General features: G+C 47.3%; 2 protein-coding genes across 7 annotated transcripts; both read right to left on the reverse strand.

Moving 5' to 3' along the window:
• Positions 1-630: 630 nt before the first annotated feature.
• On the reverse strand, positions 631-18,042 carry LOC308195682 (uncharacterized protein). Of its 6 annotated transcripts, none has more exons than XM_080593543.1 (6): positions 17,774-18,042; positions 14,821-14,891; positions 14,314-14,391; positions 8,928-8,972; positions 7,150-7,215; positions 631-6,261 (listed from the first exon to the last, which is right to left on the reverse strand). In XM_080593543.1, coding segments are annotated over exons 5-6 (942 nt in total). In that variant the 5' UTR covers positions 7,152-7,215; positions 8,928-8,972; positions 14,314-14,391; positions 14,821-14,891; positions 17,774-18,042; the 3' UTR covers positions 631-5,321. The 6 variants fall into 6 exon arrangements, 4 of the variants coding, with proteins under 4 accessions (XP_080449669.1, XP_080449670.1, XP_080449671.1 ...); XR_013951730.1 differs by having other exon boundaries at positions 5,541-6,261; XR_013951731.1 differs by having other exon boundaries at positions 5,541-6,261; positions 7,146-7,215.
• An 816-nt stretch (positions 18,043-18,858) lies between these two features.
• On the reverse strand, positions 18,859-21,882 carry FOXG1 (forkhead box G1). The gene is given in 3 exon segments (XM_080593542.1): positions 18,859-20,965; positions 20,968-20,988; positions 20,990-21,882. Coding segments are annotated over 3 exon segments (1,380 nt in total). The 5' UTR covers positions 21,236-21,882; the 3' UTR covers positions 18,859-19,852.
• Positions 21,883-22,389: the final 507 nt, after the last annotated feature.

Consider the following 22,389-nt stretch of genomic DNA (forward strand, 5'->3'; position numbering starts at 1 on the left):
GCTTTTCATAGTGCAGTGATGTAACGCATGCAGCATAGAAATGAGGAAGGCCATTTCTTGGCCATATTTTTTTTTAACTAATAACTGTGTAGTTTCTTAAGATTACCCACACTGTTTACAAGGTGGTATATAAATCACCTATAAAACATCTGGGAAGCACAATATCTGCTAAATGTTAGTCAAGGATCGCTTCCTTTCAAAGTGATTATTGATCCACTGTTAAAACAGCTTATAAAAACAACCATTTTGGAGAAGACTTACATCTTTCTACTGCTATTCTATTACATACTTTAAAGAGTTATTTTTAGAGGAAATTTCAATATTGCCAAATATTTTTTTATCTAATTATAGATGCCTATGAAATCTAGGAATAAAACATTATTGGTATAATTTATATTTTTATAGAACGGAAAGATAATGTCCAGGACTGGCTTTTAAAACTATTAATGAGCTCTGGCAATGTGAAAAAGAGATGGATTAGGTAGATGTAATGAGATATGATTAAAGGGTGTAGGCACTGAAGGGTGTTGGAGAAATTCTTTTCAGAAAGAGTATAATTAGTGTCTGATAAAAGTACTTAGTAGATGAGATTTTTTTAAGAAGAAAGGTTAAGATAAACACATACCATATGACAAACCTGTTTAATTTTTTTTCCTTTGGTTCTTTGCATACTCAATAATCTGTTGAAGTTTTATACATAGATAACATTTGTTGAATACTTGATGAAACTTCACAAGACAATTAAAGGGGTTTTAATTGCAAAAGATAGAAAGCAAAGAAAGTGTTGAAGTGTCCTACTGCATTTCAATTATGCATTTTTCTTTTGATTTATGGAACAGATAATAACATGCAACCTTTTTCTGAAATTAAACAAACAAATGAACTTCTCATAAAGCAAGATTTCTAGAAGTTGCTTAGCAACTTTCAAAGCACTTTTTATTAAATTAGAAGCTACTTTTAGTTTAGGCTTTAAAATATGCAGCAGCCCAAAGCAGCCTACCCCTGCCACTTTTATATAAGTCCTGTATTTTTTTTTTTGAGCCAATATTATTTGGCTATTGAGCCAATAATATTTTGTACACTTTAAAATATCTGTCAAAATGAGATATCGGGCCTTTGGTGCTCCACATTTAATTGTCAACCTTTGGACCACAACTGAAAGCTGAAATATGCCAAATGTTAGTCCAGTTAGAGCACTCATAGATGTATGGAAGGTGAATACAATAGATACTTAGTGATCCAAGAGAAAGGTTCACCATTAAGGGTCTTTCTGAGTGGACTTATGGTCATGGATCCGTGTAAGGAATTTATTACACAAAATGTGAAAACCTGAAATAACAAGTGCTGCTCCCCACGTACCTGAGAACTTCTCACTGAAGGAGCTAGCATTTCATGACCTTCATTCTCTATTTCTAAGACCAACAATGATGGATGCCCCTCTTGTTTTCCTGCCCTTATCGTATTCTATAATTTTATAATGTTTCATTGCAACAGAGCAGTGTTCAGGATTTGAAGCATTTCAAAAGTGTTCTTCTACTCATGTCTCGATAAGGAGAAGATTTAGTAAAGGTCAACCTTGGAAGCTCTAGCCTGACATTGACTTCTGAACTGTCTTCCCTGAAAGCTAATTCAGACCATGTACCAAGAAAACCTACCTCAAGATAGCTGCTTCTGCACTTTTGGTCACAGAATAAAGGAACTTTTTTAACAATAGCAGAGCAGAAACACAAAACGGTAAACCTGAGATCAGCTTTTGCATGTGAATCACATGCTAATCACACTAGCCCTGTTTCAGGTTTTGCAAAACTGTAAACAATGATCATCCTGCTCATTGTCAAAAAAAAAAAAAAAAAAAAACAGCTTAAAGGACACATCAGGAGCAACCTTTCTTCTTCTCTCTATGTACAGGAACATCCATTGTTTCATGTGACAGATTTGCTATTGTGCACAGTGTATATGATACTGGTGTCCTTACATGGAAAATAAACTTTTTTCTTCTCCAAACATCAAGAGGACTTTCCAATACTACTGAAGGCAGCTCCCCACTCTAGGTGCCAGAAGGAAGATTCAAAGTCAGTCTTAATAGCCCTAAAAAAAAAGTTTCTTGTCATCAATGTGTTATTTTTGAAGTGTAATGATAACACTCTGTAAGTCACCATTGTTCAGTATTGTCAACATTGTTCATCACTTTTTTAGCTTCAGTTAAATCTGAAATCTGAAATAATGAGTATCCCAAGCTAATATGCTAATTGGCCTATTGTTTTCATGAAAATGTAAATTTTGAGAATGTACAGATGGAAGATCCTGTTAGGCCATCTATTCTCCATCAATAAAAGTACATTTCTTTCAAAATCAATGACATCATTTCATAGTTTCAACACAGGTCATGGTGGAAGTGTACAGGACAATCCAGGACAGTGTTAGGATCTACGTGAAAACAAGGCAGCAAGCACTTTTCTGCTTTGCTTGTAGGGGCAGAGATGTATCAGAAAACTTTTAGGAACATTAGTGGATGTGGCTTCACATGCTGGAAACCAGCCAGCACTCAGACATCCATGACCATCACTATCTTCTGTTGTCACCCGTCTGAGTAGTACAAGCTATGGTCTGCTGCATATTTTCGGTAGGAGTTACATAGGCTAAAAATCAGTAGTACTTTCCTGCTCTGCTAAACATTTATATTCGTCCTCACTGCTGTTCAGGTTTCTTTCCTCTTCATTCTTTCTTTTTTCTTGATGTGGTCTCAATGTTGCTGTTGCAATTGCTGATGCTGCTGTTGTGCTTGAATCGGGGAAAAAAATGTGACTTTTCCTAGCTATCCACTTTCTTGCAGTTCCTGCTCTCATCAGACTGATGACACAGCCTCCAAAGCAGCAGTTCTGGACCTTTCATTGGCAAGACTTGAAGGTGCAGTGCAAACACACCATAAAGGGAAAGAAACGAGTTTGTCGATAGTACTCTACTCTCCTTTTCACTGGACACATTTTAAGCTGATGGAAACTGGCTGCAGAGTTTGAGTAACAGAATTTACCCCCTCCGAACTGGAAGTCAGGGCAGAGGAGAGGAGCATCAGAAATATAATGAAAATCTTTACTAAAGTTGTGAAGAGGAGTCCCATTTGGGGGTAAAAATTTGTGGACTAAACCCTGCTAGCCTTAAATGCTTTAGGTGTTTCTGCAAAAAGAGAACTGAAACCCATCATTGATTTAATTTCTTTACACAGGAAGATTATGACTAATTTTTTCTGCTATGGAATTACCAGTGCATGTGGTTTAGTGTTCCCTACAATTGTTATATAATATTTCGTGCTTCTTGAAGGGTCTTGAAGGGTCTCTCTTTGCTGTGTTCTCACTCATTCGTTTTCCTTTTTTTCTTTTTTCTTTCTTTTTCCTTTTTTCCTGACTACACATAAGTAGATTCTACTTCTAGGTGAAGGGAATATTTCCCTCCTCCCCTCTTCCCAAAAGAAAAAGTGAATCTTCTAAATATCACTCTCCTTCAGGAAGCTCCCTGCAATCTGTAAGAGATTAAGGACACATTGTATGCAGGAATAAAGTCATCAGGAATTATATCAGGCAGTGGAAAACAAAACAAAACAAAAAAGCTGATCTGAGAGACTGCAAGGCATCCAGCTCCTTGTATAGCAGGGAAACGTGTCCTTTCTGCACTACTGGGGAAAAGAGTTGAAATAACTATTCGAAAAATAAGGAAAATTGCTCCTCACCTCGACTTAAAACAATAGCGAGATTAGGTACTCAACATTCTGAGCTGAAGCTTTAGGAAAATATTGGCCCCCTTTTCACCTCTGTCTGTCAGAAAATTCTTTGCATGTTCTGTTTCAGAAAACCTTACAAATAATGGATAGTTCCTTTCAGAAATCGCCAGTAACACCCCATTCTTGCCAGGTTTTCAGAGCTCATAGTAGTGGCTGCATAGATGAGGCCATCATGAGCTAGAGACATCATCAGCACAGAACACTCTGTTATTTATTTAGATTCTGAAAACGAGCCTTCTCGCTTATTTTCCTAAAATAATTAAAATGCATCACTTCAGTTCCTATTTGTTCAAAAAAAAAGAAAAAAAAAAGGCGTGGGAGCATAAATGTTTTGGCTCTGAGATGACAGTAAATATATCTTCATATCATGTTTTTATTTTACCATCTTAACGCATCCATCCTTCCTAGCCCCTTCCCCTCCCCCATTAATTCCTGAAGTGTTTGAAGGAGCCCTGGAGCCTCTCTCTCCCTTCTTTGCAGCGGAAGATCAAATGTATTACTTTCCCCCCTTTGCATGCCTGATGACGGGATAGAAATATTGGTTCAGCGGAGATTTACGGGCCTGCGTCTACGATGACACCTTGGGAGAGTGCGCCAGCAGCCCCCGATGCTCGGAGCTGGAGGAGGCACCGCTGGTCGGGGCCAAACCCTGGGCAGAGCAAGCGCTGGGGTGCCCGGTCCACGCTGCTGTCACGGGGCTGCCGGCAGGCACGGCTGCGCATCACCCGTGGCTTGCCCTGGATCGATGCGGGTGTCATTTTTTGTTTTGTTTTGTTCGTTTGTTTGGTTTTATGGTTGGTGGTTGGGTTGGGTTGGTTGTGGTTGGTTGTGGGTTTTGGTTGGTTGTGGGTTTTTTGTTGCTGGTTTGGGTTTTTTTGTTTGTTTGGGGTTTTATGTTTGTTTGGTTTTTGTTTTAATCAGGCAAAGCAGGTTGAGGGGCCAGCATCCCAAATTCCTGCACTGCTATCTGGATACAGTGGGAAAGGAATTTCTTGGATTAAATCACGGGAAAATACACTCATATATAAATAAATTAAAATCTTTCTTCCCCTCGAAAGCTAAGAAATGTCTGTTATTTACACGTTGTGCGAGGAAGCCAGCTCGATATTAATTTAAGGAGGGTAACTCCAGCACTGCTGGTGATGTTCATTTGCAATTCCTACACACTGGCTATTATGTGCAGTGAACTAATCCTGCCTTGCCTTGGAAACAGAGCTTCCACTTAGCTCACTGCACTCCTCAGATTTCCCTTATAAGAGAGCCGTTGTTTTGCTGCGATTTTATGATTAATAATAGTAATACATAGAGACCTGAACGCTCTCTACACTTGTGTAGATCTTCCTTCTTTTTTCTCTTTTCCTGGCCTTCTCTCTTCTGAACTTTTGGGGAAAGTGGGCAGGGGACGCTGGTAGCACCCACGTTCCCTTTCTCCTCCCTGTTGCAGCTGCCGGGGGTGAACACCGACCGTCGGCGCTGCACGACGGCCAAGCCCCTCGCACCGTGTATCGGTGTCAGGGCGCGAAGGAAAGCTTGGTTTAACCGCATCCTATTGCTGGGTGCACCCCTGGGAGCGCTGGGTGCACCGCAGGCCTAGGCAGACCCTTGCAAAGGCATGGGGTTGGGTGCCGGTGCAAAACGATGGAGGCACAGCAGCCCCCCGCCCACGCACGAAGAGCACCCAAAGGCGACCCCGCAGCCCCGGGCCGGGCCAGAGCCGGGCCGGGCCGGGCCGGGCCGGGGCGGAGAGGCCGAAGCACCACTGGCCGCCAGCTGAGCCGCGCTCGGAGCGTTTATTGGCACGGCGGCAGTACAGTGCGCGGTCACAAGCAACGCAAGAAGACGGACGGGCTCGGCCGCTGCAGTCTGGTCCGCCAAGTCCGAGGGAGGAGCGGGAGATCTGCACCAAGCTAAGCGAGGACTTAAATGGATTTTGCAGTCCTCGGGCTGTTTCATGCCACCCTATCCCCGTCCTGTCCCATCCCCGAGCCCGGGCTGATGTCTGGGCCCCTTCGACGGCACGGCGATCGGCGAGGAGCCCGGCTGGGCCCGGAAGACGCGTGGGCTGGCTGCGGTGCCCAGCGCTGTCCTGCAGCCCTCGGGGCTCCGGACGTGCGGCGGGGACCCGGGGCGGGCAGGGGCTGCCTCCGCCCCTCCTGCGTCCTGCGGCTCCGCGGGTCTGCCGAGCGCAGCCGCCCTTCTCCCGAGGAGCTGATGGACTCGTGTTTACACTCCAGACAACCACTAACTTCTCCGATCTCTCCCTCCCAGCCCCCACTGCCTTCCCTCCTCGCCCCCCTCCATGTTTCTTTCTGGTTGTGGCGAACAAAAAAAAAAAAAAAAAGCGTTTGGTGCCAGCACGCCGTCCCGCTGTGCCTTTTGCATCGTGACCACGCAGCCCTCGTCCATCACGTAGCCTTCTGCCGGGCAGGTCCCCGCTCTGGATGGCAGGCGGTTCTCGTCGCGACACCTTCTTCCTCCACAGATACCTAATCAGGGAGAGAGCACATCCCAGGCACAGCCGCAGGCGAGAAAGCCCGGCCCCCCCGGCTCCCCCGTCCTCGGTGCGACCGCCCTTCAGCCCCCATGGCTTGGCTTTCCCAGGGCTCAAGGAAGCCGCTCGGGGACTCTCGAGAAAGGCAGGCAGAGAGAAAAGGGGCCACCGTTCAGGACCCGGTGCTAACGCGGCTTCCTCGGGTCCCAAATTAAGGGTATCGATTTATTGACACATTCCCCCAGCCGTGCAGAGATAGCCCCAGACACCCTTCTGAACGGACTGGTCGCATCAGTCGCCGCCAAAGTGGCTTTGATGCCAAGGAACAATCCTGTTGAGACACTTAAGGGCACGTGAAGGTAGGCTAGGAAATACTGAACGGCTGCTTAGTGGGGAGGGGAAAAATAAGATCTCAAGGACAGGCTTTCAGAGCTCCTAAGAAAGCCCCAGCAGATCGCCAAGACTATTTTTTTTTTTTTTAAGAAGACGATAAGGGCATCTGTTTAACTCCCTTATTAGACTTTTGAAGAGCAGGAAATAAGGTAAAATCTTTAAATGATGGCTCATGAGTCACACGGTTGGTAGCTTTTCAACTATCGGCTACTGCAAGATGTGCATGTGGCATTTTAAAAATAAACAGGAACTGGAGGCCTGAACTCCCGTGAGTCACAGTGTTTAATAACTACCTAGGCTCAGCTCCGCGTGTCTATGTGTGTTTGTGTTTCCATTGTCAGAGAACAGGGGTGTATGTTCTTCACATGTTAGATTCGCGATTTCATGTTGATTTCGACATTCCCTAACGACCCATCCCACAGAGGTGTCTAAAAGCACCTACAGATTATCTCCCATCTCTCTACGACTCTAATGTGACACACCTACCTACATTTTAGGGGTACATCATTTGAGACAGATTTACAGTTCAACCCTCTCGGCAGACAGGAGGAGAGATCTGCGTGGAATATAAATTCAAGAATGTAATTCTTTCTCAAACAAATAATCTGCTCCCTTTCAAATATAATTAATGTTTTGATAGTGCATTTCTTGTGAGAGAGAGATACAAAAACAGAGGCAACCTCTTGGATCTCTGTTTGTATATCTGCAACAGGAATTTACAGTACCTATCTTGTGAATGTGACAGATAGAGTGTTTTAAACATTTAGAAGTTTATTTATTAGCAGAACTACAGCAGGAAACTGATAGGTCGTTGCTATCCACTGTGCCCATTTTACGCGTGTTTTTGTTGCAGAGGAAATTGTAATTGCAGTAGGAGGGCATTATTCTTTCATTTGGATGAGAAATGTTGCCTAGCTCTCAGGATGCAGTCTCCTGTCCTGTTGTGTTCAGGAGCCACATGTTCTTGCGCTTTGTCTTTCATTCTCCTCTATCTTTCCTCTGTGGGGCTGATCCTACATCTCTTTTTCCCCCGCAGAGCCAAGGCAAAGCTCCCCAGTGCAGCGGGAACAGACAGCATTTCGACTTTGACAGTCTTCACCAGTCAGACTGGCCCGCGCAACGACGTGTTTCAAGTCCCACAGTCCGAACAAAGCCATGCTTGAAAATGCCCAGAACATTTGTCAGATGCTCGTTAAATACTGACATATGATCGTATGGCTCATTAGTTATAGATCCGCTCCCAAATCCTGCGGGGTGGGTTATTCTTTTTTTTTTCTTCTTCTTCTTCTTCTTTTTTTTTTTTTTTCCCCTTCGCCTCTCTCTCCCTCTCTTTTCCTTCTGTCTTTTCTCTCTAACACCGCTCTGAAAGGAAAGTACGAGCGGCAATTCTGCCGTGCTTAGGAACACGAAATTAGCTATATCCATTCCTAATGCCTACTAGACTGCTCCTAAAGACCAGAATAAAATTCTATTGGTTAAAAAAAAATAAAATCTATGTTTTAATTCAAAATGTTACGATTCTGGAGATCGGCTTCAGACTAAAGCCTTCTGTATGTTCTTATCCAGTTCACGAAGGGTCAGATTCGACTACCACTTTCATCAAAAGTAAATTTCCCATTCATATCACTGCAAACTGCACTGGGTCCCGATTAAGTCTATAGCCTTAGGAATACTTTTTGTCATGCCTTCTATTTTCTGTTGTCATATTAATTTTGAAAATCTGAACCATGTTATGGAGAAATTTTTGAACAGACTTGGTTTCCAGCTGGGGTTGCTTTGCCTCACTTTGCTCAAACTGGTATTTTCAGAGAAATTGAGAACATATCTGAAAACGAGTTTTCACAGAGAGAACCAGACCTGTAGTTGCTCTGGAAGTCTTCAGCAGCAATAATCATAAGTAATATGAGCCATTACATAATCAACCCTAAAAAATAATCAATTGACCTAAGGAGTGGGTTTTGCATTTGCAAAATAGTGCAAGGCCCTCTAGTTGTGGAGGAAACAGACCTGGCTATTCTCATGGCAGAGGTAAACTCCATGTATTCTCTCTGGAATTTATAGTCCCTATATAGATTACTACAGAACACAGTTGTACTACCCCACACAGGAGTAAGGTAAATTGGACTTGGTGTGTGCAATATTGTAACCACTTTTTAATTTTATGATAGGTGTTCTCTGGATTTACCTTCTCTAGAAATGCTTAAAAATTCTTGCAGATACCTGGACATAATGTCAGAGATAACCTTAGTTCAGCACAATGTTACCAACCTCAGTCACTGAGATCCAATTAATTCGATGTTTGCCTCCAGTGATCTGTGAAAAAACATAAGGGGGGGAGAACACAGAGGGAAAATATTTACCGCATTGTTCTGATAATATCTAGGAAAATGTCAAACACACTTTTAGATTGATTTCTTAAAAATAATAAGAAAATAATGGAAGGAGCTTCGACACCTTTTGAATATTCAACTGGTCTTTTTTTTTTTTTTTTTCGTCAAAGGCTAACATAAGGGACGGTCGCACTTACGTTCAGAAAATATTGTTATTTTTCTTAATGGGGAAAATTGGACTCCTGCGACTTAGATCTGTGGTATTTAGAACTGGGATGGAAATTGGACTGACACCACTTTGCACTTTAACAATCGGATTTCGTCAGGGTACAAGTTGTTTGTTTAACCCGACAGCTCCGTGCACCCCGTCGCACGCTTTTACACACTCATTAAAACGATTATTCACGACCTGTCGAGTGTTTTCTCGTTCATTCACAGGAAAGACTTAGCGCTCTAAGATTCAAGCGCATACGGTCAACTATACCAGGGACCAAGGGGAGAGATTACTTATCTCTGCGATCATCTGATGAGAGGCCGTCTTATCTCTACAGGTTGTAAAGCAGCAGTTGCTGGAGGTAAAAGAAAAAAAAAATCCCCACCCCCCTACCCCCACCCCCTCGACAACAAACAACAACAACAACAAAACTTGCCGAGAGGGAAAGGAGGAAAGAGAGGGCTCCGCCGCTCGGGCAGCACCGCGGGCCGGCCGGCTCCCACCGCCCAGCCCGGAGCGAGGAGCCCCGCGACCCCCGGGCAGCGCCCCACGACCCCCGGGCTTCGACCCCCCGGCTGCCACCCCCGGGCAGTCGCCCCCGGGCATCGCCCCAACTCCAGCGGAGCGACGGCGGGGACCGTCAGGAGGCAGCCGCGGCTCCCACCGGCCCCCGCCCGCCGGGACGCCCGTGCCGGCGCTGTCGAAGCAGAGAAGGAAAGAGAGGGATAAAGCGGAGCCCTGCTCGAAACGGCGGCTAAAGAACATGCCTGGCTCGGGGGGGTAAAAGCGGGTTAAAAGGTGTAACAAAATGTCAGCCTTCTGCCGTCCTGGGAGGGGACGGCTGCAAAGCAGGTCGTCCACAGAGAAGCTGGGGAGGCAGCTTTTGAACAGATTCAATCACTAAGCCAAAAGCAACTGAAAATATCGCCTTCTTTGGAGAGCTCCGAATATCTGAGTGCCGATCCTTCCTTTTTTCCTTTTATTTTTTTCCTTTTTTTCTTTTCTCTCTCTTTTTTTTTTTTTTTAATATACCCTTTCCTGATTTCTGTACTCAGATTACTCCGATTCTTAAATTCCATCCAAAGGAAACCCCAGGGGCCACTGTATTGCTGGAAAGGTGCTTCGCACTGACAAAAGAAGGCCCAGAAGGCGAAGTACACATCGACTCCTGCTCAGCCTCTGCGGATCCAAAAAATCATTTTTAATTCGGAAAATATCTAAACAGAATGCCCCTTTATTTAAATGAACCGACCCCGAATGCAACAAGGGATTTTAATCTGAAACGGTTTCCTAATTGCTCGAAAGGCAAGCACGTATAAGTAATTTGTTAAACTTATTGGATTGCAATAATCCACTATCAGGTTAGCTAAGAATGGATCTGTCAAGTGTGTATCCCAGTCTAAGCTCTTTCTTTCAAACCAATCTGGTATAATAATTAGCAGACAAAGAACTCGAAATATGTAAGCAAATAGCTAAAGTTCTGCATAAATAAACATACTAATCAATAGCAAGCTACTCAACACTTGTCTTATTGATGAAGAGACAATCGATTTTGCTGTTCCAACCTGCAATCAGAGAGATCTGTATTTAATTATTAGTACTTCTACCTTCACTGATTTAATAATAAAAATAGAGCTAATAAATCCTACCCTTCTGCCTAAATGCAAATGATATTGATGACATAACTAAAGGCAACTTACGCTTACCAGAAAAAAACAAACAACTTTGCTCAAACAGAATAAACAAGCAAGAAAAGTAACACGCAGTGCTGCCTTTTCTGACGAATGCTAGAGGACACGTTCACATTCAGAAAAGATCAGGCAAATATATGTGTGCATATACATGTGTATATATATACACACGCACATATATATAGCCATAGAGATACAGATATAAAGGGAAAAGATCACTGGTAGAACAACAGTGAGATTTTTATTTGCTTAGTTTACATCTGTTTTTCATAGTCCCGCTTGAGTGTGTATACTCTTCACTAATAAAAATACACTTGCCCTTCTATACCACTGTGATTCCCTGCTCCAGATGTACTCGCCATCAGAAGTGCGGTTCAGACACCTAAGTGGAGATTTACCTATCACCAGAATGTTTGAAAGTCAGCTCTGAGCCATGGCAAGATAAAAATATATGTCATTATGTGATGTGCGTTTAACCATATCCCTCCACGGACCTCTCGAATAATAGGTCCCGGCTTTCGTTCGTTCGGGTTCTAGTGAAAAGTCTCGTCGGGGCCGACATCCCCTTTTGGGAACACACTTGTGTGGGGATGAGGGAGCGCTTGGGTTGCGTGGAGCATAAAAAGGAGGGAAATGCAAGTCCTCATGTGGCATCACCGGGATTTTTGCGTCAAAAGAACAGTCTGGTAACCGATGAATATTACCCGTGTTTAACAATCAAAAGTATCGTGGCCTTTTGGGAAGCGCGGTGTTTTAGAATAAGGTTTTGCTTATTTTTGTGAGAATGCAACTTCCTTTTATTATTATTATTATTATTTCTCCAATTTAAATCGTCTAGCTTTGGTTCGAAAGAATTCCGGTTTTTTACCCGATAGGCAGACTTCAGCCAGATTTCTTGGCAGATACCTGTCTCCTCTTGGATATGATTAATTTAACAGACTATCTAATCTCAAATACTTGCAATCAGATCATTTCTGGGTGGGAACCCGGCAAGGAGGGGGGCGGAGAGGGGACTGCGAGTTCTTTTCCTTCCACTAAGGAACACTGAGGGGCGAAGACTTCGGTCGGAGGGCCTCCAAGTCACCGAGGAGCTCGGCGAGGAGGCACAGCTCTGCCTCCGCCGCAGCCTCCGGGGAGGCACTGGGAGCGCCCAGGGCCCCTGCCGCAGCGGGGCGGGAGCGCCCCGCAGGGGAAGGGCTCCTTTCACGTGCCCTTACCTCCCTGCAAGAGGTGCCTCTGCGAAATCAATTGGAAAGGTTTCGGAATGCCCCTGGGCGGAAAACGGACCCCGGAGAGTCGGGGCTTCGTGCCGCCTTTGTAGCTGGAAATTCAGGCCGCTTCGTGCGGAGAGCTTTCACCTCTCGGTCTTAGGTTAAGCAGCTCTTTGCAGCTAACTTTACAGAGATGCTTTACTCACCTTAGCGAGGGTGACAATGGCAGGCTTTTCTCAGAGTCACTCCCGTTTAGTCTTTCCTCTCAAATCACGGGTAACCCCAAGTACACTTGGAGGACTCCCTAGAGATAATTCTTTGAAACGGACTCTGCAGACAGTCCGCATTCATTTCCCCGATTGAGAATAGCAAATCCTCTCGCTTCAGTTTTAATTCACTAGCCTGATACTGTATTCTGTTACACAGTCTTGAGAGGAAAAAAAAAAAGAAAAAAAAGAAAAAAAAACACCTTGCAGGTAGTTGATTAGTTATTTAATTATTTTGGCGGTTCGTTTTATTTCCTTTGTTTTGGGGGGCGGGGGTGGGGGGGGCTTTTTTCTTTTTTTTTTCGGGTTTTCACGGTTTTATTTTTCACCGGTGGAGAGGGAGGCGACTTTTCCTATACCTCTCCTGGATCGGACCATCCTGGAGCAGGCCACGGGAAGACGACTTTAACCTCTATTCCCTACTTCACCGTGTATCTCTCGGTGGCTACCAAGACGCAAAGCTAAGCCTGCACGGAGAAGGACGCTTCCAATTCTTCCTCTCATCCAAAGGGGAGGGAGGGGGCACGGCCCCGACTCCTCCACGCCCCAACGCCGGCCGCCTGCAGCACGCAGGTTCACCGAGCGGCAGGTGAGCGCCAGGCCTCCGAGGCGGCTCCGGGCACTTCTCCGAGGCTGCTCGGCTTTCTGCCGCCGGTTCCCCAGCTCCGGGAGCGGCGGCCGCCCCGCAGCTCCGCAGCCGGGCCCGGGACTCTCCCGCTAGGCAAGAGCGCCCCCAGCCCGCGGAGCGCCGCCGCAGCGCCGCCCGCCGCCCCCCGGCCGGCCCGGCCCCCGCACCGCCCCGCGGACACGCGTGTCCGGGCCCGGCGACTCAGTTCTGGGGCCCCTCTGTCGCGATGGGTCCCCGCTGTCACCATGGGTCCCGGCTCAGCGGAGAGCGGGGAGGCGACCGGCGCCCCACGCGTGCCCCCCGAGGAGTCTCTGTGCAGGTGTGAGCCGGGCCGGCCACACGCCTGGGGGGGGGAGGGGGGGTAGCTGAAAGCCGCCGCCTGCGTGTGCTGCGTCCCGTGAACCGCCCCACTTCCCACACCGCTAAAGTAGTCAGGGACGAGGCACCGTTTGCCCTCGCGGTGAGGTGTCTCTTCTCACGGCAGCTCGGAAAATTTAATTTGCTGTGTATTAGAAATTAATTATTTTCACGAGGGTACACGTGACAGGAGCAAGGGAGTTCAAATCCCCCATCTGAGTGGGCCATGGACCTTTGCACTTTCCCTCGGCCACTTCGGGACAACACAAACCGGGACGAGGGGGTCCACAGAGGGCCCCGTCCCCGGGGTCCTGCCCACGCACCGCACGCCTGCCCCCACCCACAAGCACACCCGAGCTGAGCAAATCAGTGCTGCAACTCCCGCTGCTACCCCGAGATTTCGGCTGGCGGCACGGGAGGGAGCCGCGGAGCAGCCGCGAGGCGGGCACGGAGTTTGGGGTGTGGGCAGACAAAGGCAGTGCCTCGACCTTTCAGAGGAATCTGCGCGCTGGTCGGGTCGCTAGCTCCGGAGCTTTACAGGCACGGCTTCCTACAAGGTCCCTCTCCCGGCTCTCCCAGATTGCTGGCATTTAGTCACTTTCCTGACAATTTGGGAATATTAACGCTATTTACACACCGCCCGAAAGGTGAAAGAAGCCCGTAGCTTTTTCTCGAATGACAGGTTCAGATGGTAAAAATAATAATTTTAAAAGCCACATTCCTTACGGATCCCGTCCACGGCCGCCGTCCTAAAGCCGCCTTTGGGAGGGCGGCGACGGAGCGAGCAGCCCGCCTCGTCCCGAGAGCGCGGCGGCGGGGCCCCGTGGGCACCCCCGGGACGCCCCCGGCTTCAGTCGGGGCCGAAGAGGCAGAGCCCGCTCCGGGGGGGTCGGGGGCCCCGCTCCCCCCATCCTGAGGGCAGCGGACACACGTAAGAGGAGGAAAATCCGCACTCACCCGGTGCCGGCGGCGGACTCCCGTCCCCAGGTGCCATCGGGCGCCTTTCTCGCAGGTAGAGGCAGTTCCTCCTGGCATCTTAAAAGAGGCAAACACAACATTGCACCCGGGTGACTGTCTGTGGCGTTAGGGTCAGGCAAGCAAACAAAGAGCGCGTTAATAAAATAACCAGAAATGTCGAGAGAAAGCGGGAGAACTGCTAAAGCGGCGAAGAAAACTTCCAACTTACCGATCGAAACGAAAGAGCCCGAGGGGGAGGGGGAGGCCGGGGGAGGAAACACTTTAAGGAAGAGACCAAAAAAAAAAAAAATCCTAACATTAGGCACACGCAGTTCTAGTGTAACTGGTGCTTTGAAACTCTGCTTCGGTTGCACGGGCGATCTGCTTATCAGGGGGCACGGGGAACCAGTACGTTTAGACAGAAGTCTGTCATCTCGGTTCGCTCAGATCCCACGGATCTGTCTGCCGGGAGAAGGAGTAGTGAAGGTTTTCCTGAAGTGCACCTACCCTTCTGGCGGGAAGGCTCGCTGGGATTGCTGGGCAGGTTTCTTCTGGAGGGTCCCATCTCTCTGGAGTAGCTGCAGTGGAGTTGAGGGCAGGTTCTCCGGTGAGGTAGGAATGTGCAGGAACTCCGCCCTCTGGGCACAGTCACACAAACCCAGCAAAACAGCCACAGCCAGCCCTAAAACCTCTAATGATCTTCACCTTCACCTCTCGCTAACCCAGTTTCTCCAGCACTTTTGACCCATTTACCCAGGCACCTTCACCGAGGGGCGGGGGGGCCGGGGGGAGTGAACAACCCCAGAACTGCTCGGGGCGCCGAGCTGCCCAGGAGCTGCTGCAGGCACCAGTGCGTGGATCGACGGCTCTGTAGGGCTGTGTGTGTGCATGTAGACACACACATTTCTTTATTTCCACCCTTTGGGCTCTCAGGGCACGTAACATGTATGTGCATGTACCTTCTCTCCGGCGGCTGCAGCCTTGAGGGTGTAAAAACAAGCATACAGCACAGACAGTCCACAGGCACATTTTGCCAGGGATTTTCAGAAGAGAAAATTCAGGGATATAATCCCTACGTCTTGTTCGATGTTGTTTCTTAAGCAAAACTCTTGTGTGGTTAAGCCTGAACGTAACTGGAGTTCAGTGGGAGTTTTGCTTGAGCGTGCAGTGAATACGTGGTGATTGAGACCTCGTATTAACACAAGTGGTGAGGGGGTGTGTACCTGAATCATAATTCCTGACATAAATCTTAATGATCATCAAAAGGAGTTATAAAGAGCAAAATGACGTCCCCGTTAAACTATTTTTTCAAGCACCGCATTAAAAAATCTATCACTCCCCCAAACAGGAGATTTGTGCCATTTAAGGCAAAATATATAATTCTTCATTGCCTTTAAAACACTTGCGTAAGAATACCTTCCACGTAAAGGATATTATTTTACTGAAACAAGAGATTTTTTAACAAAATCTGTCAAAAATTGGACGACTATATGTCCTATGGTGGATTCGAGTTACAGTTTATGTAACATGTTTGCAAATGCAATCTTAAAATCTTAAAATGGGTGGTTTCTTGATAAGCAGATTTCTTCTCCTACGATCTGTGCAAGCAAAATTAATCACCTCAAACATCAGCTACGAAAATAACAATAGCTCCTTAATTCCATAAAGACCATCCGTCCCCCATAAACATCCTAAATTAGGAAACACTGAAGAAACGACGCTAAAATGCCGCAACGTTCTAGAAATGCATATTAATAAAAATAAATAATCCTGAAAAGATTAGCTCGAGGATTTGACACATAAAGCACCATGGAAACAAGTATCAGATAACATAATTACTCTTAGATTAGCATAATAAAATAAAATAAAATAAAATAAAATAAAATAAAATAAAATAAAATAAAATAAATAACGTCTTGCATTCTCCACAGAACGAGCCTGTTTAAAGTAGAGCCTAAAAGACATTCTCAGCGAACAAAAGGGTAGCAGGCAAAGGTAAAGGCATATTTGGGGCCTTGGCAGTCCTGCTACAACCCATGACAACTTCATGGGATTTTTTTTTCTTTCCAAAGCCAGTCTCTTTGCTGGTAATGTGTGTATAGAAACGTGAATAAATTACCAGCCCAATCACCACCCCTTCCCACAGAGCAAGGGAAAGAGGTAAAAGCATGTGGCACCTGAATTGCTTAGGCAACACTTCGCTGTACTGAACCTAAAGCAGAGCACTAAGAGCGAGAGTTTACTGGAACAAAGTCTGGAGAGACATACATCAGGGCTACCCTTTTCAGGAATTATGATGCATCACGCTTATCTAATTAATGCTTATTAGGCAACCCAAAACTCTGACATGGCGACATTGTGCTTTCCTCCAACCTGACTTCTCTTCTTCCTCCTTTTAGTACACTGTCAGCGGATTTTTTCACAATGCAAACTAAGTAATACTTTAAGTATGTGCTATTGGATTTCCTACAGTATACAACCAATTGGAAGTAATAAATAATAAATCATTTCCTTTGTCAGCTGTAGCAGATGCCATTCTTTACATTTGCTTGGGCACAAATATACAGAATAGGGTCTCGGGGCTTCAAGAGTTTAAATCACACCTATTTCATTTTATTATTTCCAATAGGTTTGTTGCAAAGGAGTTATTTTATTTTATTTTATTTATTTATTTATTTTATTTATTTTTCAGTTTTTGCGATCACTTATTTTAATGACAATAGAGCGAAGAATGTGGGGGAGGGTAGGCGCTTCCAAGTGGTGGTATCATCTCTTCATCCCCAAACAAAGCAACCTTTTTCTCATAGTGATGATTAATTTTGAATTGCAGAAGTGAGAGTGTAAGCCAAGAATATCAGAGATTTCTCTCCTTCTCCCCCACATAGTGCAGAGCTGGGTGTCCCATCTCTCATCCATAACCTTTCACTCCTCTCTCTTCCCTGCAGATTTGCTTGCATCTGTTTATTCATTACCTATTTTCGGAAGATTTCTTCTCTGTTCCCTTATTCTTTCAGCATGACAAATATTCTCTTTGCAAGAATTCAGATTTGCTATTTTTTTCTGTATTCACCCCCGGCATTTTTTTTTTCTTCCTCTTTTCTGCCTTTCTAATTCCAGCTCTTTAAAGGGTTTGCGATAACATCTTCAAGCTAGAGATTATTTTTCATGGGGCCTATTGTGAGCAGTCGCCGGCTTATTGCATTGCTGCGGAGCACAGTTTAGTCTACACAAACGTAACAAATGAACAACTTGTCCTCTGCGGACTCGCTGCGGGATCCAATTAGTTGTTAAATCTTTTGCACAAGTTTTCTAATTATTTTCCCGAGTCGTGGCTTTTATAGGGTTCCCTAAACTCGTCAAGAAACCGATTCTTTTTAGGATTAAACGCTTCTTAAAATTAGTCATCGCGTTTCCTCCTTAAAACTAAGGGGCCATTCTCCGGACAGCCGAATATACTTACACACGTTTGCATGGGCTAGCGGGCTTCAGCCAGCCTTCCCGCCGGCAGGCAGACAGGGGAAAAGAGAAATCCATTCCCAAACTTGAAACTTAAGCGCATCCACACTTTTTTTTTTTTTCCTCCCCTCTCCTCTAAGACCTTTAAACATCGGTATGCGAGCACGGCATCACGTGAACCGCAGTTCCCTGCCTCGCCGCCCCGCAGCCCCGGCCCGCAGCCCCGCAGCCCCTCGGGCCCCCAGCCCCGCATTCCCGCAGCCCCCCGGCCCCGCAGCCCCCCGGCCCCGCGGCCCTGGCCCGGCTCTCGCCGGCCGCAGGGCGAAGGGGGCGGAGGAGGTAGGCTCCGGCTCCCAGCGGCAGCCGCCTGCACAACGTGCCAAGCCACAGGGTTTTGCAGCATGCAAAGGCTCTAAGTACAGAGAGTATAGACGCTTCCGGAACAGTGTATCTTTAAGATAAGGATTGCATTTAATACACATACGCATCATAGCTTGCCAGATTTGACCAAATAATTATAGGAAAGCTAATATGTATATGTATATACACACACATACACATCCATAGTTAATAGAGCTTCAGTTATCATACAGTCGAAACGATTTCCTTTCAGATGGATAACCCATTCAAGCCATTGCAAAGACTGAAAGAACAACATGCACTTAGGAAATAAATAAAGTACCTGTACTTTTTCCGAACGTGTGTATATATATACTCACGTATGCATGTACGTATATATATGTATGTAACTATATACATACGCAGTTTTAAGCATCTTCAGCTTAAGACATAGTTTTTAGCAAGACACCCTACCTCGTACTACCAGTTCTCAGGCAGACCTGATGAGAGTCCTGCCCCAAAACGGACATCACAGTAGTGGCCGTGGTGTTTAATTAAATACTCTAATTCCCTGCTCCTTTATATTCCAAAATACCGTGGTTAAATACAAAGTGATCGGGGGGAGGAGGGGGGGATGAGCATGTGAAAAATGGTGGACTACTGTAACAAGCAGCGCTCTGATCTCCTTAAAACTTTAAAGCCTCAGGCGTATTAATTTTAGTTAATAAAAGAGACAAAAAAACTATCAAGTATATATGAATTTAGCCTATTTTTTTTTATTTCTGTGTGTTCATAGTAAACATTTTTGTAAGTGACAAACACGGGCATATGACCACAGTATCACAATCAAGAAATTTTAAGACGACATTAACAATCACTCAAATTTATGCGGCATTTGCGCAACACAGGTTACATATTTGCAAGGTTTACCTATAAGTACAATAGGTATTAACATTTCACTACATTTAGAAAAAAAATAAAGGTGACCTGTTAGTGACCACATACATCAAAATATACACAACACAAACTGAAGGCAATCATTAATTTTGTCCCCTTCTGATTCATTTGAACGGGCAGTGCTGCAAACTGAAATAATGTTGCTGTTTTTAAATTACTCCGTACACTGAGTGCATTTTCTAAAACCCAATCTTTGGTCTAAAAGTAAACAAACAAACAAACAGAAAAAAATAAAAACAAAGAAAGAAAAGAAACCCCAAAAATAAGCAGTTCGGTAAAGAAAAATATAAAATATTAAATGGCCAAAACGTAGTTCTTGGGCATCTTTCAGGATGAAATTCTGGTTAAATACAAATTACGTTTTAAGATTTTTATAGGTTTCATAAATTTAGTGGCTTTTTTTTTTTTTTTCAAGGTCTGCACCCACCGACATATCCATGATAACTTATAATACTGCAAACATGGAGAATCTGGCGGCTTTTAGTGATAGACTTATCGTATTTGAATAAAAATTGCGAAAGCAGTCACTATTTAGATACACATTCTACTATAATTTTGTCTTCCAAACTTCATAGTCTACAATGTAATCTCCCCACATTGCACCTTGCTGACACTCCTCACCTTGGTGGAATAATAAACAACCCTAAAGACTGAACAAACGTACAGAAAATGGGGGACTTAATAAAAAATACCTGGACTTTTTTGTTTTGCTTTTTTTTTTCTTTTAATTATCATTTACAATGCAAATGTGTGTAAAATGTTCACTTACAGTCTGATCCCATGGATGTTAATGTATTAAAGGGTTTGAAGAAGACCCCTGATTTTGATGTGTGAAATAATCAGAAAGTCCTCCGGAAAGTCCCGTTGTGAAACTTGGCAAAGAAGGTCTTAAGGACTCACAGGGGAGAGTGGAGGGCGCCTGTGGCGACGTGGAGGAGGAGGCTGCCCTGGCCGTCATTGAAGTGCTGCTTTGAGAAGTCATTGAAGGGTGAGGAACGTGGGGGAAAAAGTAACTCGTCTGTCCTGCTAGAAGGTTTACAGAGCAGGGGTTTAGGGAATAGGTGCCGGAGCAGGGAACTGACAAGCCACACGGCACTGAGGCGGCCAGAGCTGCTGCTGTGAGGTGATGAGTGGCATAAGGTATCTCTCCATTGACTAGTCTATCAACACTTAACCCATTAGACGTGGAAAAGGAGTGGTTGTTTCCCAAGGAGTTTTGAGTCAACACTGAGCTGTAGGGCATGGGGTGGCTGGGGTAGGCGGACGTGGTCCCATTGTAACTCAAAGTGCTGCTGGCCCGGGGGTGGTGCAGGGAGAGGAAGGGGGACATAGGCCAGTACAAGGATCCCGCCCTGTCCATGAAAGTCAGTCCGGTGGAGGTGAGCCGGGCGCCGCGCTTGAAGGCCAGCTTGGCCCGCGAGGTGGTGGAGCGCCGGCGGAGCTTGCCGGTGGTGCCGCCGATGAAGACGTCGTCGCTGGACGGGTCCAGCATCCAGTAGTTCCCCTTGCCCGGGTCGTCGTAGTGGCGGGGCACCTTGACGAAGCACTTATTGAGGGAGAGGTTGTGGCGGATGGAGTTCTGCCAGCCCTGCTTGTTCTCCCGGTAGTAGGGGAAGTTCTTCATGATGAACTCGTAGATGCCGTTGAGCGTCAGGCGCTTCTCGGGGCTCTGCCGGATGGCCATCATGATGAGGGCGTTGTAGCTGAACGGCGGCTTCTCGTACTTGCCGTTCTTTTTCTCACCCTCCTTGCCGCTCTCCCCTTCCTTGGCCCCCTCCGCCGCCCCCTTCTTCTCGTCCGCCGCCTTCTCCTTCTCCTCCAGCTCCGCCGCCGTCGCCGCCGCGCCCGCCTCGCCCTTGCCGGCCAGCATCTCCGCCTTGGCCACCTCCAGGGCGCCGGAGGCGGCGGCGGCGGCGGCGGGGGGCGGCAGGAGGAGCTGCCCCTTCTCCTCGTCCTCCTCCTCGGCCGCGGCGGCTCGCTGGGGCTGCTGCTGCGGCGGGTGGTGGTGGTGGTGGTGATGGTGGTGGTGGTGGTGGGGGTGGTGGCTGTTGTGGTGGCTGTGGCTGCTGTGGTTGTTGTCGCTCTGGACGGCTTCGGGCACCAGGCTGTTTATGCTAAAGGAGGATTTCGGCAGCATTTTCGCTTCCTTCCTATCTCCCATGTCCAACATCACACACTAGTCTCAGGGGGGAAGCGGCAGCGGCCGGGGGAGCGGCGCCCGGGGCGGCGGCGGCCGGGCTGGCGGCGGCGGCACCACCGGCGGCGGCGACGGCAGCGGCGGCGGCGGCGGCAGCGCAGTTGGACCGCAGTCTCAAGCGCTGGCAAGTCATGTAGCAGGGACAGGAACCGCCGGGGAGGGAAAAAAAAAAAATAATAGGAATAATAATCACCAATCAGAGAAAATCAAACCGAGTCGGAGCGGAGGAGAGGAAAAAAAAAAAAAAAAGGAGGAAAAAAAGGGGAAAAAAACCCTCTGGAAACCCAACAACAACAAAAAAACAACACGCACACAGACAAAAAAAAAAAAAAAAAAAAAAAAAAGCTACTTCATGGTGCCTGGCTCCCCCGGCAAGCCAGAGCAGGGGGAGGACGGACGGAAGGAAGGACGGAAGGAAGGAAGGAAGGAAGGAAGGACGGAGCAGCCGCGGCGGGTCGGCGCGGAGCGAGCGGAGCCGGGCTATACAGAGCGCCCCGGCCACAATTAGTTTCAGAGCTGCAGACACGCACCGGGGCTGTAAAAAATTTTTTGGTTTAACCTTTCCCACCGGCCGCCCAATCAGCGCCGCCGGCGTGCCGCCGCGTCTGCCCGCCCGCCGCCCAATGGCCAGGCGCCGCCGCGCTTCGCCACGCCTCTCGCCCGCCGGCGGCACGCCCCCCGCCGCCGCCGAGGCTCCTGCGGCGCAGGGATACCGGCGGCGGGGCGCATCACCGCGGCGGTGTACACACACACACACACACATACGCACACACACACCCCCCTCACAGCCACCCCCCCGCCCGCCCGCCCGCCGCTCCGGGCGCGGATCCCCTCACGGCAAACAAACAGCCGCCGTCCCGCCGCCCCGCGCCGGGCCCGTCCGCCTGCCCCGCGGCGGAGCAGCGCTGCCCCGCGCCTCTGCGCCCCCCTCCCGTGGCTGCGAAGGGGGCGGGTGGGCGCGGAGGCCGCGGTGCGGCCGAGGTACTACTTTGCGGGTCCCGGCGAAGCCGCCAGGCCGCTCGGCTCGGCAGGTCCCGCCGCGGGTCCTGCGGCTCCGGTTGTTTTTTCCGAGGGACGAAAACAAAACAAAACGAAAATTCCGCCGGAGGGCACCGAGGTGGGCCCGC

The sequence above is a fragment of the Anser brachyrhynchus genome (assembly GCF_964034855.1).
Source record: "Anser brachyrhynchus genome assembly, chromosome: 5".
NCBI lineage: Eukaryota > Metazoa > Chordata > Aves > Anseriformes > Anatidae > Anser > Anser brachyrhynchus.